General features: G+C 42.8%; 2 protein-coding genes across 2 annotated transcripts; both read right to left on the bottom strand.

Annotated features, from left to right (window-relative positions):
* Positions 1 to 824: 824 nt before the first annotated feature.
* Positions 825 to 6,307, bottom strand: LOC121565897 (zinc finger protein 345). Its single transcript, XM_041876244.2, has 4 exons — positions 6,182 to 6,307; positions 5,359 to 5,465; positions 3,764 to 4,695; positions 825 to 2,981 (listed from the first exon to the last, which is right to left on the bottom strand). The coding sequence occupies exons 3-4, from the start codon at positions 4,259 to 4,261 to the stop codon at positions 960 to 962; spliced, it is 2,520 nt and encodes an 839-aa protein (XP_041732178.2). The 5' UTR covers positions 4,262 to 4,695; positions 5,359 to 5,465; positions 6,182 to 6,307; the 3' UTR covers positions 825 to 959.
* Positions 6,308 to 12,832: 6,525 nt separating this feature from the next.
* LOC121554039 (gastrula zinc finger protein XlCGF26.1-like) lies at positions 12,833 to 16,081 on the bottom strand. Its single transcript, XM_041867480.2, has 3 exons — positions 15,971 to 16,081; positions 14,725 to 15,460; positions 12,833 to 14,480 (listed from the first exon to the last, which is right to left on the bottom strand). The coding sequence occupies exons 2-3, from the start codon at positions 15,217 to 15,219 to the stop codon at positions 13,218 to 13,220; spliced, it is 1,758 nt and encodes a 585-aa protein (XP_041723414.1). The 5' UTR covers positions 15,220 to 15,460; positions 15,971 to 16,081; the 3' UTR covers positions 12,833 to 13,217.
* Between the last annotated feature and the right edge of the window lie 1,986 nt (positions 16,082 to 18,067).

Genomic DNA, 18,067 nt, shown 5'->3' with positions numbered 1-18,067 from the left:
ATAAGTAGACCAGAGCCAGCCAATAGCCATGAGCTCACCAGGGAAATCATGCTCACGCGAGAGAGGGAACGCCCACTTACACTGACAGGAACCTTGAGTATTCTTTTTTTAACGGTAAACGGCCTGAATAAACTATCTTATTTATCCACCATCTTTGAAAGTACAAAATATTTATATCAAAAGATTGGAGACTGTATCTAATGATGTTCTACTCAGTACTGTATCGGTCTCTCTCCTTCCTTCTCATACTGACCACGCTGCATCAGTACATGCTCCACTGTCTGTTTCCTGGCAGTAATCACACCTTCCTATTGGATGCTTTCCTATCACATTTAAAAAGAGGTCAGTTAGAGAGAGATGAGAACACTAATAAAACGATCCTCATTGATGACATGGATACACTCTATATTGCATCATAGCTAAATAAAAATAAACATTACTCAATGGGATGATTGTTGAGTACAAATGAATGAAATTATCTGCATTGCCCACTTTGGGTAATTGCCCATGTAATGACGATACAGCTCAGAGAGAAAGAGGTGTGGTCAGTGAGTTTGCTGGTGATTTCACTCGTTTGTTTATGTTTATGATTGCGCAATTTACCAAAACCGGCAGATGAATGCAATGGTCTTATGGAAATATCTATAAATAAATCCATGTTTCTATCCACTTGAAACCACTTTAGCTTCCGGAAGATCAATCCATACCGCTAAATATACAAAAATAAACATCACATTCAAAACCAGAAAATGTTCTGAGTTCAAATTCATGACTCTGTATCCAAACCAGTCTCACCACTGGGGCCAAGCGGAGAAAGAACACGATTTAAAAAAAGCACATGTTTATTTTGAAACATTTACAAACCTTCAGATCAAAATGAAACAATAGGGGCGCCGTCTCTCCGGTGTGTCTTCTGGTGTTCCACAAGAGCTCTTTTCTCTGAGAAACATTTTCTACAGTCAGGGCATTGCTACGGCTTTGCTTGAGGGCTCTGGTCTTGACTCAGTCTCAATGAGAAAGCGGTGTGCGCTGTGTTCCCCTGACCCATGTGTGTCGCGCTGGTGTTTCTTTATGGCTTTCTTTTCGGTGAAACGCTTCCCGCAGTCGGGGCACTGGTACGGTTTCTCTCCAGTGTGGGTTAGTATGTGTGTTTTCAGCGTGTTCGACTGAGAGAAACTCTTGTCGCAGTAAGTGCAGTGGTGCGGTTTCTGACCCGAGTGTATTAAGTGGTGCCGTATTAAAGAGGCGACTTGAGAGAACTTCATGTCGCAGACGGCGCATTGGAAAGGTTTCTCTCCTGTGTGCACCGTCTGGTGACGCCTCATGTTAGTCTTATCAGCGAAGCACCTGCTGCACTGGGCGCATTGGTAAGGTTTCTCTCCTGTGTGCTTTCTCTCGTGGATTACCAATCTATGATTTGAACTGAATTCCTGGCCGCAAGTAAGGCAGAGGTACTGATTATTCTCTCTTACTTGCTCGCTTATTTTCTGATGCTTGGTTTTCTGATGATTCAACAAGGCCTGAAGCAATCTGAAACTCTTCCCGCAATCGGAGCAAAGGTGCTGTTTCTCCTCGTGGGTCACCACATGTTTCTTCAGCGCTCCAGACTCCATGAAGCCTTTCCCACAGACAGAACAGACATGCGGCTTCTCTACTTGCTCTCCGTGCTGCGTTTTCTGATGTCTTCTCAAAGCTGAGTGGAAGCCGAAGCTCTTGCCGCAGTTGGCGCAGAGGTGAGGTTTCTCTCCAGTGTGGGTCCGCAGGTGAGTCTCTAACCCTGCCTTAGAAGCCAGCCTCTTCCCACAGTGAGGGCATGGCTCAGAGACCTGTGTCTTGCCTATCTTCTCTCCTTTATGTCTTCTAACATGTGTTCTAAGGTTCGAAGAGTCGTTAAATCGCTTCTCGCAGAGAGGACACACAAAGGGTTTCTCACCGGAGTGCATACGAAGGTGCCTTTGATAACTATTTGAATGAGAGAAGCGTTTGTGGCATTGGGAGCAGCAGAAAGGTTTTTCACCAGTATGCGTTCTCTGGTGGCTGGTCAGCCTTTCCTTGGTTAGGAAATGGCGCTTACATTCAGGGCATTGGAATTGGTCTCCATCTAGACGATGTGATTTGGAATGATTTGTTAAGGTAAGTAAGGACGTGAAAGTCTTTCCGCAGTTGGAGCAGAGGTGAGGTTTCTCTCTCGAATGGACAGATTGGTGTTTTTTTAAGTATCCAGAATCTCTGAAGCCTTTCCCACAGACAGAGCACACATGGGGCTTCGCACTGCCTCCTGCGTGGAGTACCTGATGTCTTCTCAGAGACGAATGAAAACAGTAACTCTTCCCACAGTCGGAGCAGAGGTGGGGTTTCTCTCCAGTGTGGGTTCTTTGATGGGACCTCAAGGCTCCTGGTTGATTAAAAACTTTCCCACAGAATGCACATTCATGACGTTTCACTCCGTGCTCTGAATGACTAAAATGTTTATGTTTGGTCAAGGAGGGACGGAAAGCGAAGCTCTTCCCGCAGTCGGGGCAGACGTGAGGTTTCTCTACAGTGTGGGTCTTCAGGTGAATCTTTAGTCTTATTTTGGTTGACAACTTCTTCCCACAGTGAGAACATGGATTAAGGACTGGTTTCTTCACGGTCCCATCATGTTCTGAGGAACCAACATTGTTCTCAGAAGGTTCCTCTTCAGAATGTTCTCCTGAGTGAGTTCTAAAGATGTGTTTCTTTAAGTTTCCTGGATCATTGAAACTCTTCCCACAACGAGGGCAAATGTACGGTTTCTCTCCAGTGTGAGTTAGCAGATGTCGCTCCAGAATGTCTTTTGTGGCAAAACTCTTCCCACACTGAGCACAGGAGTGGGTTTTCTTGCAGGTTTTCTGCCCTGGTGTTTTCCTGCAGTCCATCAGCTGCACAGACACCCTCTTCAGACCTCGCAGTAAGGTGCTACCAGGAGAGGCACGACATGGGGTCTTCGGGAGAGACGTGTCCTGTAAATCACAGAAATAGAGACGGAATGAATCAGGGTGGGACATGCTCTTCTACCTGTCAATGAACTTTGAAGTATTTAAATTCCTCTCATCCACAATGACTTAACCTCCTTCTCAAAATGGAGAAAGGTCAAGAGGAGGAACATCAGATATTATCCTCCAATGAGGAGGAACATCAGATATTATCCTCCAATGAGGAGGAACATCAGATATTATCCTCCAATGAGGAGGAACATCAGATATTATCCTCCAATGAGGAGGAACATCAGATATTATCCTCCAATGAGGAGGAACATCAGATATTATCCTCCAATGAGGAGGAACATCAAATATTATCCTCCAATGAGGAGGAACATCAGATATTATCCTCCAATGAGGAGGAACATCAGATATTATCCTCCAATGAGGAGGAACATCAGATATTATCCTCCAATGAGGAGGAACATCAAATATTATCCTCCAATGAGGAGGAACATCAGATATTATCCTCCAATGAGGAGGAACATCAGATATTATCCTCCAATGAGGAGGAACATCAGATATTATCCTCCAATGAGGAGGAACATCAGATATTCCCACGGGGGGCCAGTATGAAAATGTATGCACTCACTAACTGTAAGTCGCTCTGGATAAGAGCGTCTGCTAAATGACTAAAATGTAAAATATTATCCTCCAATGCCTTCTATAGAAGGAAGTTGAGGAATCAAAGAAAGACTGTTGAGAAACACACTTTAAGACTGGGAAAAAATATTCACTTTCTGACACGGAAAATAAATACTCACGCCTCTCACTCTCTGCTCTGGTGTGTGCTTTTCTGGAGATAACTCCGTCTCCAGTCTGTTGCTAGGCAACCAATCCGTGTCCTCCACGTCGCAGTCTGCAGCGTCATCGTAGTTGGATTGTCTGGGACTCGTGGACTCCGCCTCCAACCCGTTGCTAGATAACCCAGCCCCTCCCTCTCTGCTCCCTCCTTCATCACAGTCCACAGCATGATCAGCCTGGCGGTGACTCCAGGATGCTGCCCTAGCATCCTCCTGTATCCTCCTGATGTCCTCTTTCAGTTGGAGTAACCAAGACATTCCCTGCTCCTCCCATTTCATTGAATCCGTATTGTCCCACATTTCTTCCATGATTTTACGCCGCAATGAGCGGTGATCCATTCCTTTAACTTCGGATGCATCATGTCCACGATGTTCACATAGGTAACATAAATTGTCCTCAGTTAAATTCCATAAACTCTTCTCAATTTCATCCATCAACACTCCCTTCTCTCGATTCATTTTGTCCCAGCAGAGTCTGAATGTTTCTTGGTAAAAATGGCAATAACAACTGGTTATTGAATGGAGCTGTCACAAAGAGTGAGGTGTCTTTCTCATGTGTCCTGTTTCTTTCCTATCTGGAGTTCTCATAACACCAGATCTTCCTCCTGTCACCAGAGCAGTGGAACTCCTTGTGAGGTCACCTGTCACCAGAGCAGTGGAACTCCTTGTGAGGTCACCTGTTACCAGAGCAGTGGAACTCCTTGTGAGGTCACCTGTCACCAGAGCAGTGGAACTCCTTGTGAGGTCACCTGTCACCAGAGCAGTGGAACTCCTTGTGAGGTCACCTGTCACCAGAGCAGTGGAACTCCTTGTGAGGTCACCTGTCACCAGAGCAGTGGAACTCCTTGTGAGGTCACCTGTCACCAGAGCAGTGGAACTCCTTGTGAGGTCACCTGTGGAAGTAGGAGGACGTGGTGTAATAGAAACAAAAAACTGTTTTTACCATCTTATATCTACATGTATATAGTGTCATTCTATTTTGCAGAGTCTGTCAAATCAAAGCATTTTCTAGATTTGATTGTCAATCTTTTATTTTTATACTTAAAAACACCAATCAGCAGTTAAAACAATAACAAAGCGTTATCCCCGACCCTGTTTCGGTAAAAAAGCGGAGGGGATGGGGCAGGAGAAATCTAACCACTCATATTTATAGACAGAGCTAGGACTGACCATCCATGAAATCTAAATTAATAGTTTTAACTACGTTTTGAGGCTATATAGTGTTTGTTTACATTTACTTTACAAACATTGGAGTGAAACAAGCTTATATTCCGCATAGGGCCCTGTGTTTTGGTTGATCATGTCACATGACCTGGACTTGAACCTTTATTTTAAGCCTTTTCCAGACATGAGAACTACACCAAAAATGAAAGCAGCTGTCTCAGTATGGTGCTGGGCCATCTGACATTTAAGGGGCCAGTTTGATAGAAAAACCTTTAATTGAAGGTTAAAAGTCCAGGTCATGTGACATGATTAACCAAAACACAGGGCCCTAGTTGAACTAAGCTCATGAGGCATTTATAAGTTATATACTTCAAGAATCAATGGGTACATACAGTATCATGAAGTACGGAAGGTGAAGTACGGAAGGTGTCGTATGCTGAGGCAGTAAAGAGAGTGGTGGAGGAAGATGGTTACAGGCTGAGGGATACTGAGAGGATTCCTGTGAGTAGGCAGAGACCAAGACAGAGTGATGGAAAGAATGTGCTTCAGTAAGGTGGGCTGTTTAGCATTCATAGTCATGGTTGTCAATTGTACTACAGAAATGGATCAGAAGTCACAGAAAAAAGAGGTTGTGGTGACAGTTGCTGAGAAGTACTTGGGATTGCGAGGATTTACTGCAAAACAGTTGCAGGGGGGTGTTGAGTTGTAGTGTTCTGGAGTAGAATAGTGGAATGGGGTGTTTTTATTTTTTATAGAGGGCTAATAGTTGGCAGGGCAATTTTCCTTTTCCCTAATTTTGTATTACCGTATCAAGAACTTAATGTAGGTAGGCCGTGAATGGCCTCACACACAGTACCTAAAAGTTGGATGCGATCCGCCAACCAAATCCTTAAGAAGAAGAAGCTAACAAGCTAACGTTAGCTAACACAGACAGAATATACAACAGTCACTCGTTGATTTCATATAGCTACAATCGAGCTCCCTGTAGCTACCAGTCAGAAAACAATCATTTTATTCGAATATCGACTCAGTTTGTCTACAGCTTAAAAATAGTTTACAGGAGCAATTAGTTAGCTAGCTACCAAGCTAAAACGCAGCTAGTCTGGAGAGCAGCTAGCCAGCTAAGTTAGCGGTTATGCGAACCTAACTACTAACTAATTGCATCTTTTGGACGACCCCTTCTGACCGTCAGTAGAAACCTAATGCTTTACTCACCGGCTCGATTGTAACACAATCCTTCCGAAGTATTCAGTAGTCTTCTAGCTACCTTTTCAAACGCAAGCGGCCTGTTCACGTTCCAGGCGAGAAGAAACAAAGGGGCGGGGTTCGCAGAAAGGACACGAGAGGAGAGCAGTAGGGTGAGGTCAGAGAGAGAGAGACGAGAACGGTAATACAACTATCCTCATTGAGGACATAGATACATTATATTACATCATAGGTAAATAATAACAACAATTACTCAGTACAAATGAATACATGTATATGTATTACCCACTTGCCTATGTAATGACACAGCATAGAGCGAAAGAGGAGTGTTCAGTGAGTTTACTGGTGATTTTCACTAGTTTTATGTTTATGAACAATTTACCAAATGGGGTGGTGAATGCAAACTTCAAAGTAGTCTTATGAAAATATCTATAAATGAGTCCATGGGTTTATTCAATAGGAATTTGTCCAATAGAAACTCATTTTCATTGCATAACATTTTCTGTTGCAAAACTGTTTGCTATGGTGTGCAACTAATGAATACACCCCATTTTCTATCCACTTCAAACCGCTTTAGCTTCCACGGGATTAAGCCAGCGTTTCCAAACTCGGTCCTCAGGACCCCAAGGGGTGCACGTTTTGGTTTTTGCCCTAACACTACACAGCTGATTCAAATAGTCAAAGCTTGACAATTAGTTGATTATTTGAATCAGCTGTGTAGTGCTAGAGCATAAAACAAAACGTGGCACCCCATGGGGTCCCGAGGACTGAGTTTGCTTGGGAAAACCTGGATAAAGAAAGATACAAGACCAAAAAAAATTCTGAGCTCAACTATTTCTGTATCCAAACCAGTCTCACCACTGGGGCCAAGCAGGTACAAACATTACTTATTATTTGAAAAACACATGTTTATTTTTAAACATGAAAAAAAAAAAACATATCAAAATGAAACTTTAGATTCACGACTGTATGAGACATCATGTCAACATCTATAACTTCCCCCTCCAATCAACAGATGGAACAGAGAATCACCTTTATTCGTCAAACACATGTGCATGTACAGGAATTTGACTCTGTGAAATGGTGTTGACACAAACAGAATACAGGCTAAAAATAGACAACAAACAGAATAAATGGACAAGATATATACATGCAGAATGTGCACAATCCTCATACAGTATGTACACTATGAACAGTGTAAGATAAAAACTACAGGCTACACTATAAATCTACATTATGAATTGTGCATGTAGAAATAAAAGCCGACTCCCGGTAGTCCCGTGTAGCTCAGTTGGTAGAGCACGGCGCTTGCGACGCCAGGGGTTGTGGGTTTCGATTCCCAAAAGGAACCAGTATGAAAATGTATACACTCACTACTACTACTACTACTGTATGTTTCTGTGGATACGAGCATCTGCTAAAACAACGTAAACTACAAGAGTAAATAAAACATAACATGGGTCTGTTCAGATTTCATTAATGAGTTATTAAACAATGTTTGTCACATTACAAGAAGCAGATAGTGTTACACTTATTCAGAAGAAATGGAGCCAAGACCTTCAAATAAAGACATTAAAAACATTTATGTAGGTAGTTGCTTCTTCAGACTTGTACAGTTTCTTGGCAGACTTCTTCTAAAAACTGCCATTTCATTCATAGATAATAATACTAATAATAATAAACACATTAATTGCGATAACATAATGTTGCTAGCTAGCTTATGGAGGAAGCATTTAGTGTTCAGCAACTCTGGCTATATGGCAGCATAACTATAAAGATGACATCATCACACAAAACGCTAACAGCAGACAGATAGCCTTCACACATATATTTTGGGAATATTCTTTCAAATCGCACCACCAAGTTTATATTTCAGCTGTTCAGAAATATGAGGCAGAGACATAGGCTACATCATCATGTCCATTAAATTGGTTGAGGGTTCAGAAGAAGGGGAGTAAAAGCAAAGATTAAAGAGAAACTTGAATGTTTGTGTAAAATAACACATGAGCAAAACATGATTTGGATCCTTAGTTTTGAGAAAGATGTTTCCAAAGAGGCGGGGGTGAAAACTCTGTATTCGTAGCCTCGGCCTATAAATTAACTGGAGACAGCGTCCAAGATGGAAGACTGTTGTTTTCAACATAACCTACTCACGTTAGCAAACGCCAATTCGTGGACGGTCTATATAAAAAAATACATTACAAATTTAGCAGACGCTCTTATCCAAAACGACTTACAGGAGCAATTAGGGTTAAGTGCCTCGCTCAAGGGCAGATTCTTCACATAGTTGGCGCAGGGATTTGAACCAGCGACCTTTCAGTTAATGGCCCAATGCTCTTAACCGCTAGGCTACCTGCCGCCCTATATATCTCCGGGTTGCATCCTTTTTACTGGGCCCAAATCACATGCACACTAGCACTCAATGCGCACAGGGAGCACCGTGAGCAGTGATGACGTCATCACGTCATCAAAAAACATGGCAGACACCTTGAATATAAAATGTTAATGTCTTCGGCTGTGAGTGATGGAGAAACAAAAAATGGCCTCAATTGATATTTTGTGCACAAAGGTGATGGCTAAAGTATCTTATTAGGAATTTTAAATCTGATTTCTCTATGGGACCATCTACAGGAATTGTCTTTGTGGGCCAGATGTCAGTTAAACTGCAGTACTGAAACTGCCCTCTGGGTAAAGTGGAAAGCTTCCAGACCTGAACCCTGACCCCTTCGTTCGTCTGTGCCGTGCACAAAGTGACTTTTAGAGCTACAAAACTAATTACAAATGTAAGTTAGAAATACTACTTGTACAAACACAAAACACCTTAGCTAGATGTTAAAGTAAGCAACTAAGATATCCTCTGCAAAAAAAAAACGTCTAAATCAATAATGGATTTATTGATTTAGCTTAAATTCATCCAGCCTGTTTTGACGAAGAAATGTACTTCACTTAAGTATTATTTTAGAACGTTATAACAGCCTTTTGATCTATCCCATTACTCTTTGCGAGATACGAGACAGATCAGTGCAGGCGGAATCGTTACCTTGGGAATAAGGTATTTATCTAGTTGCTTTGTTCAGCCTTGTACAGTTGTCTTGGCAGACTTCTTCTAAACTGCCATAGCGCGAGGCCACCATAGTAGAAGACAAGTGAAGCAACGTCACAACATTAAAACAGGCAAGTGGTGTCCTCTAGTGGCCATACTGGTACTGCACCATACAATAAATACATGCCAAAACGGGAGTCATCTATATATATAGCACTTTTTTTTGTGTATATATATATATATATATATATATATATATATATATATATATATATATATATATATATATATCACACACACACACATTAGCACAAAAAAGGTTCTGGATTCAGGCTAGATAAAACAGTCCAAAGCAAGCAGACAATTCATAAACAGAACCCAATTTATACAATGAGTTCTAACACCCAGAGACAAAACAACTAGTTACGGTAGTTTCTTACGGGAGTCATATAAACTCAGCAAAAAAAGAAACATCCCTTTTTCAGGACCCTGTCTTTTAAAGAATTTGTAAAAATCCAAATCACTTCACAGATCTTCATTTTAAAGGGGTTAAACACTGTTTCCCATGTTTGTTCAATGAACCATAAACAATTAATGACCATGCACCTGTGGAACAGTCGTTAAGACACTGACAGCTTACAGACGGTAGGCAATTAAGGTCACAGTTATGAAAACTTAGGACACTAAAGAGGCCTTTATACTGACTCTGAAAAACACCAAAAGAAAGATGCACAGGGTCCCTGCTCATCTGCGTGAACGTGCCTTAGGCATGCTGCAAGGAAGCATGAGGACTGCAGATGTGGCCAGGGCAATAAATTGCAATGTCCGTACTGTGAGACGCCTAAGCTACAGGGAGACAGGACTGACAGCTGATCGTCCTCGCAGTGGCAGACCACGTGTAACAACACCTGCACAGGATCGGTACATCCGAACATCACACCTGCGGGACAGGTACAGGATGGCAACAACAACTGCCAGAGTTACACCAGGAACGCACAATCCCTCCATCAGTGCTCAGACTGTCTGCAATATGCTGAAAGAGGCTGGACTGAGGGCTTGTAGGCCTGTTGTAAGGCAAACATCACTGGCAACAACGTCGCCTATGGGCACAAACCCACCGTCGCTGGACCAGACAGGACTGGCAAAAAGTGCTCTTCACTGACGTGTCGCGGTTTTGTCTCACCAGGGGTGATGGTCGGTTTCGCGTTCATCATCGAAGGAATGACCATTACACCGAGGCCTGTACTCTGGAGCGGGATCGATTTGGAGGTGGAGGGTCCGTCATGGTCTGGAGCGGTGTGTCACAGCATCATCGGACTGAGCTTGTTGTCATTGCAGGCAATCTCAACGCTGTGCGTTACCCTTCCTGCAGGCTCATCCTGACATGACCCTCCAGCATGACAATGCCACCAGCCATACTGCTCGTTCTGTGCGTGATTTCCTGCAAGACAGGAATGTCACTGTTCTGCCATGGCCAGTGGGGTAACATCTCACAGAAAGAACTGGAAAATCTGGTGCAGTCCATGAGGAGGAGATGCACTGCAGTACTTAATGCAGCTGGTGGCCACACCAGATACTGACTGTTAATTTTGATTTTGACCCCCCCCTTTGTTCAGGGACACATTATTCAATTTCTGTTAGTCATATGGGGTCTGTGGAACTTGTTCAGTTTATGTCTCAGTTGTTGAATCTTGTTATGTTCATACAAATATTGACACATGTTAAGTTTGCTGAAAATAAACGCAGTTGACATTGAGAGGACGTTTCTTTTTTGCTGAGTTTTTATATATATATATATATATATATATATATATATATATATATATATATATATATATACACATACACACATACACATATACATATACATATACCGTCAACATTTTTGACATGCGTTTTTCTGGATTTTTTTGTTGTTATTCTGTCTCTCACTGTTCAAATAAACCTACCATTAAAATTATAGACTGATCATGTCTTTGTCAGTGGGCAAACGTACAAAATCAGCAGGGGATTAAATACTTTTTTCCCTCACTGTACGTGTATATATATATACAGTGGGGAAAAAAAGTATTTAGTCAGCCACCAATTGTGCAAGTTCTCCCACTTAAAAAGATGAGAGAGGCCTGTAATTTTCATCATAGGTACACGTCAACTATGACAGACAAATTGAGAAAAAAATATCCAGAAAATCACATTGTAGGATTTTTAATGAATTTATTTGCAAATTATGGTGGAAAATAAGTATTTGGTCACCTACAAACAAGCAAGATTTCTGGCTCTCACAGACCTGTAACTTCTTCTTTAAGAGGCTCCTCTGTCCTCCACTCGTTACCTGTATTAATGGCACCTGTTTGAACTTGTTATCAGTATAAAAGACACCTGTCCACAACCTCAAACAGTCACACTCCAAACTCCACTATGGCCAAGACCAAAGAGCTGTCAAATGACACCAGAAACAAAATTGTAGACCTGCACCAGGCAGGGAAGACTGAATCTGCAATAGGTAAGCAGCTTGGTTTGAAGAAATCAACTGTGGGAGCAATTATTAGGAAATGGAAGACATACAAGACCACTGATAATCTCCCTCGATCTGGGGCTCCACGCAAGATCTCACCCCGTGGGGTCAAAATGATCACAGAACCACTCGGGGGGACCTAGTGAATGACCTGCAGAGAGCTGGGACCAAAGTAACAAAGCCTACCATCAGTAACACACTACGCCGCCAGGGACTCAAATCCTGCAGTGCCAGACGTGTCCCCCTGCTTAAGCCAGTACATGTCCAGGCCCGTCTGAAGTTTGCTAGAGTGCATTTGGATGATCCAGAAGAGGATTGGGAGAATGTCATATGGTCAGATGAAACCAAAATAGAACTTGTCGTGTTTAGAGGACAAAGAATGCTGAGTTGCATCCTAAGAACACCATACCTCCTGTGAAGCATGGGGGTAGAAACATCATGCTTTGGGGCTGTTTTTCTGCAAAGGGACCAGGACGACTGATCCGTGTAAAGGAAAGAATGAATGGAGCCATGTATCGTGAGATTTTGAGTGAAAACCTCCTTCCATCAGCAAGGGCATTGAAGATGAAACGTGGCTGGGTCTTTCAGCATGACAATGATCCCAAACACACCGCCCAGGCAACGAAGGAGTGGCTTCGTAAGAAGCATTTCAAGGTCCTGGAGTGGCCTAGCCAGTCTCCAGATCTCAACCCCATAGAAAATCTTTGGAGGGAGTTGAAAGTCCGTGTTGCCCAGCGACAGCCCCAAAACATCACTGCTCTAGAGGAGATCTGCATGGAGGAATGGGCCAAAATACCAGCAACAGTGTGTGAAAACCTTGTGAAGACTTACAGAAAACGTTTGACCTGTGTCATTGCCAACAAAGGGTATATAACAAAGTATTGAGAAACTTTTGTTATTGACCAAATACTTATTTCCACCATAATTTGCAAATAAATTCATTAAAAATCCTACAATGTGATTTTCTGGATTTTTTTTCCTCATTTTGTCTGTCATAGTTGACGTGTACCTATGATGAAAATTACAGGCCTCTCATCTTTTTAAGTGGGAGAACTTGCACAATTGGTGGCTGACTAAATACTTTTTTCCCCCACTGTATATATATATATATATATATATTTAGCACAAAAAAGGTTCTGGATTCAGGCTAGATAGAACAGTCCAAAGCAAGCAGACAATTTATAAACAGAACCAAATGTATACAATGAGTTCTAACACCCAGAGACAAAATAACTAGTTACGGTAGTTTCTTAGTTAGCCTTACAAAAACATTTCAGAGAAAATAAGACAGAAATGAACTATCACATGGTATTCGGGAAGGCAGCGGTGTAGAATATATATTTTTAATTTTTAAATGTTTTAGTAATTTAGCAGACACTCTTATCCAGAGCGACTTAGTCAGTCAAATGACAGCTATTTATCCTCTTCAACCCAATGTGTATCTCCTGGTGTTTCTTCAGAGTGCTGAGTTACCTAAGAATACATTCTCACAGACATTGGAACGTTGGAGCGGTTTCTCTCCTGTGTGTGAGCATGTGATTCTTTAGAGCTCTCTTCTCTGAGAAACCTTTCCCACATTCAGGGCAGTGGCAGGGTTTCACTCCAGTGTGGGTTTGCAGGTGTGATTTCAGACCAGATGAAGAAATGAAACTTTTTACACAATAGGTACATCTGTAACGCCTCTCACCTGAATGCACCCTAAGATGCTTTTTAAGATTTTGTGAAAGAGCAAAACTTTTCCCACACTGGGAGCAAAGGTAGGGCTTCTCTCCAGTGTGTACTCGCTGATGACTTTTCAATTTCTGCTCATTAACAAAGCGCCGGTCACACTGAGAGCAGTGGTAAGGCTTCTCTCCAGTGTGCATTCTCTGGTGAAATATCAGGTTGCGCTTTGTTGAGAGGCACTGCTTGCAAACAGGGCAAGGGAAAGATGGCTTTGCTTCTACATGCTGTTTCTGGTGTGTCGTGAAGTGTCCTAATGTTCTGAAACTCTTCCCGCATTCAGAGCAGAGGTAAGGTTTCTCTCCGGTGTGAATACTCTGATGTGACTTCAAGGATGAAGCTGCTGTAAAGCCCCTCCCACAGACGGGGCACACATGCGGCCTATCCCTGTGTTCAGCATGGACCCTCTGGTGAGATATCAGGTGTGCCTGAGTATAGAAGGTCTTCCCACAGTCAGGGCAGAGGTGGAGCTGTTCCCCAGTGTGTAGTCTCTGGTGTTTCCTCAAGGCATAGGTGCTAGAGAATCTCTTGCCACATTCAGAGCAGAGCTGAGTTTTTTCAGTGTGGCGGATTCGCAGATGATCCTTTAATTCTTTCTTTGAAGCTAGCATCGTCCCGCAGTGAGGACACGGATGCGGGACTTTGACTTTCTTCGTCACTCTAACCTCACCAGTGTGAAGTTTCTGATGTTTTTTTAGGCTTCTTAACAGACGGAACGTCTCCCCACACTCAGAGCACTCGTGAGGTTTCTCTTCGGTATGAATGCGCATGTGACTTTTCAGGCTTTTTTGACTTCCTAAATTCTTCCCACAGTGATCACAGATATGGGAGCTAGGCCTGTCTCCTGGGAGAGTTTTCTTGCATCGTTTAGCTTTAGACGGGCTGTGAGATTTCTCTCCTGTGCGAGTTGTCTTGCTGTCGTCCAGCTGCACAGACACTCTCTTCTTCAGACAGCGCAGTAGGGCGCTACCGCGGGAGGCACGACCCGGGGACATCGAGAGGTTGGAGGTGGGCCGGGGAGGCTTGTCCTGGAAATGGTCAAAATAGTGACCGAATGAAACAGGGTGGGAAACCATCTCCTGCCTTTCAAGGAATTTAAATCTCAAGTCTTTCCTCAATTCCTCTCATCCTCGATTACTCAAACTATTTCTCAAAAACCATTGAAGGAGAAAGGCCAAGAGGAGGAACATCAGATCCTTTTATAAAAGGAGGTCAAGGAATCAAGGAAAGACTTGAGAAACAAAATGTAAGACTGGGAAATCAAATACTCACCCCTCTCTGCTCTGGTATGTGCCTCTCTGGAGATAACTCCACCTCCAGCCCATCGCTAGCCATCCAATCCCTGACCTCCTCGTCCCGTTCTTCATCACAGTCTACAGCGTCATCATCATCAGATTGGCTGGAACTCATGGGCTCCACCTCCAAACCGTTGCTAGGTAACTGAACCTCTCCCTCTCCGTTCCATTCTTCATCACAGTCTCCGGCATCATCATCAGCACTGCTAGCATCCTCCTGTATCCTTTTGATGTCCTCTTTTAGTTGAACTAACCAAGATATTCCCTGCTCCTCCGATTTCATTGAATCCGTATTGTCCCACATTTGCTCCAGGATTTTACGCCGCAATGAGCGGTGATCCATTCCTTTAACTTCGGATGCATCTTTGCCATCTTGTCCATGACGTTCACACAGGTAACGTAAATTGTTCTCGGTTAAATTCCATAAACCCTTTTCGATTTCATCCATCAACTTTCCCTTCTCTCGATCCATTTTGTCCCAGCAGATTCTTAAAGATTCTGATGAGTTAGAATGTGTCTTGGTCAAAAACAGGGCGAGGTGTCTTTCCTTTCATATGGATTCAAAGGACTCCTAGATCTCCCTTCACACTGGGAGCTTTAGGATGTGCTGCTTTGTCAGTCTCCGGCCAAGACAAATTATTCCAGGGTCTGAGTTCTCATAACACTGGATCTTGTTCCTCCCACCAGAGCAGGGGAAATCCTTGTGAGGTCACCTGTGTAGATAGGAGGACTTGGTGTAACACAAAAACAGTTTGTACCATCCAAGATGTACATGTATAGTCAGATTTAAATTTTCTATTATTTCAATATTTTATTTTTTACTAAATATAACAATATCAGTGACCATTAATACATTAATTTCAATATTCCTATGAGGGCTTTTATTTTGAAGGATCCAACCTGGAAGCATAATTCCGCTAGCTAACAAGCGAACTAACATAGCTAACACAAACAGAAAGTACAACAGTAACTCGTTGATTCTATACAGCTCAAATCAATCTGCATGTTTTTACCAGTCAGAAAACAATCTTTGTATTCGTATATCGACTGAGTTTGAGCACAGCTTCAAATGAGTTAGAAGGAGCTATTAGCTAGCTACCAAGCTAAACAGCAGCTGGTCTGAAGAGCAGGTAGCTAGCTAGTCGTTATGCAAACCGAACTACTAATAACGGCGTTTGGACGACCCTTTATGACCATTGGTAGATATCTAATGCTTTACTCACCAGCTCAAGTTTTATATTTCCCTTTCGAAGTATTCAGTAGTCTTCTAGCTAGCTACCTATTTAGCTTTTCAAAGAGCGGCCTGTTCGCTTTCGAGAAGAAGCAACAAAGGGGCGGGGCCAGCAGAAAATACGGAGGCTGAGAAAGGACCTGAGAGGAGAGCAGTCGCGAAAGGGTGAGAGGTTAGAGGGAAAGGGTTATAATTTACACATTTGGGCAAACCACAACCAAAATCTGAAAATATCTTTGCAACAACAAAATGTAATGGCGTGTATCAATTTAACCTTTCGTTTAAAAAATAAGAAGATATATATTCTTGCAGATATGAAAGATAAGGTCCTCCTGCTTCCAAAACCTAACCGCAAGCGATGCTTGTTAATGTTCAGACCGAGCATTGTGGCTCTTAACAAAACTCCCCCATACAGAAGAGGCCTTCATCCAATGACTATTATGTGTAATGTAATGGAACTGAGAGTCATGATCAAGGGCTCAAGAGGTACCAGTACCGAGTCTAACGAGGTAATTGAGGAAAGCTTGCTAGCTTTAGCGAGGGAGTTCTGTTATATTATTAGGAGGTTCTAAGTATACATGTTAAGACAACCCCACTGGGCACACATTCTGTTGGGAATGTAATGCTTTTAAAATTGTATAACTGCCTTAATTTTGCTGTACCCCAGGAAGAGTAGCTGCTGCCTTGGCAGGAACTAATGGGGATCCATAATAAACCCCAGGAAGAGGAGCTGCTGCCTTGGCAGGAACTAATGGGGATCCATAATAAACCCCAGAAAGAGTAGCTGCTGCCTTGGCAGGAACTAATGGGGATCCATAGTAAACCCCAGGAAGAGTAGCTGCTGCCTTGGCAGGAACTAATGGGGATCCATAATAAACCCCAGGAAGAGGAGCTGCTGCCTTGGCAGGAACTAATGGGGATCCATAATAAACCCCAGGAAGAGTAGCTGCTGCCTTGGCAGGAACTAATGGGGATCCATAATAAATACAAATACAAACATTTGTCAAGCGTCCTCGAATTGATTAACCTGTTCTACTATAAACAATAGCTCGCACAAATGAGTCACTCACATCAATATTTAAATCAATGAAACGGGGACAATAACAGCGCCTGCATGTACCGTTTGGCCTCTTCTAAAAGACAAACCACAACGAATTTGGGTAAACGAAATACCTGTCGACAGCTGACAACCTGTAGTAGCAACAGATCCGACTCTACATACAGATTTTCTCTTCCAGTCAGAACGCCCTGTAGCCAGGATTTAGACACTGCGGAGCCGGGATATGGCTCCGAAAACATACCTCAATCCAGGGATAAAAATGGCCAGGGATATAAATGTACACCGAATTTAGCAGTCTTTCAAAAAATATAAAAGGGTGTAATTCCACTCCATTTTATGTGGTGAAAATGCAAGCTTGTGTAATGTAACACCAACTGTCCACATTAGGGAAATTAGAGCAATGTAAAATAATTGAATACGGCAAAATATAAACACAACAATTTCAAAGATTTTACTGAGTTACAGTTCATATGAGGAAATCAGTCAATTGAAATGAATTAATTAGTCCCTAATCTATGGATTTCACATGACTGGGAATACAGATATGCATCTGTTGGTCACAGACACCTTAAACAAATGGGCCTCACAATGGGCCAAAGGATCACGGTATCTCTGTGCATTGACATTGCCATCGATAAAATGCAATTGTGTTCGTTGTCCGTAGCTTATGCCTGCCCATACAATAGCCCCACCGCCACCATGGGGCACTCTGTTCACAACGCTGACATCAGCAAACTGCTTGCCCACACAACGCCATACACGTGGAGTGTTTCAGTGAAACGTAAGTGAGGGAGGCCCCCATCTCTCGCTTTCCCAGATGTTTAGTTCATTTCATTCCGATCTCCTTTGCATTATTGTAGCCTTTCTCTGTAGCCTGTCAACTATGTGTCTGTCTATCCCTGTTCTCTCCTCTCTGCACAGGCCATACAAACGCTTCACACCACGTGGCTGTTGCCACTCTAATCTGGTGGTCCCTGCGCGCACGACCCACATGGAGTTCCAGGTCTCTGGCAGCCTCTGGAACTGCCG

This window comes from Coregonus clupeaformis, unplaced genomic scaffold (assembly GCF_020615455.1).
Source record: "Coregonus clupeaformis isolate EN_2021a unplaced genomic scaffold, ASM2061545v1 scaf2307, whole genome shotgun sequence".
In the NCBI taxonomy this organism is placed as follows: domain Eukaryota; kingdom Metazoa; phylum Chordata; class Actinopteri; order Salmoniformes; family Salmonidae; genus Coregonus; species Coregonus clupeaformis.
This window is presented reverse-complemented; position numbering and strand designations above follow the sequence as displayed.

Excerpts from the sequence above, each read along its gene's own strand:
- LOC121565897 (XM_041876244.2), bottom strand. The coding sequence starts at position 4,261 with ATGAATCGAGAGAAGGGAGTGTTGATGGATGAAATTGAGAAGAGTTTA. Across the intron at positions 2,982-3,763 it reads CAGAGCAGAGAGTGAGAGGC|GACACGTCTCTCCCGAAGAC; the intron begins GTGAGTATTTAT and ends TGTGATTTACAG.
- LOC121554039 (XM_041867480.2), bottom strand. The coding sequence starts at position 15,219 with ATGGATCGAGAGAAGGGAAAGTTGATGGATGAAATCGAAAAGGGTTTA. Across the intron at positions 14,481-14,724 it reads ACATACCAGAGCAGAGAGGG|GACAAGCCTCCCCGGCCCAC; the intron begins GTGAGTATTTGA and ends GACCATTTCCAG.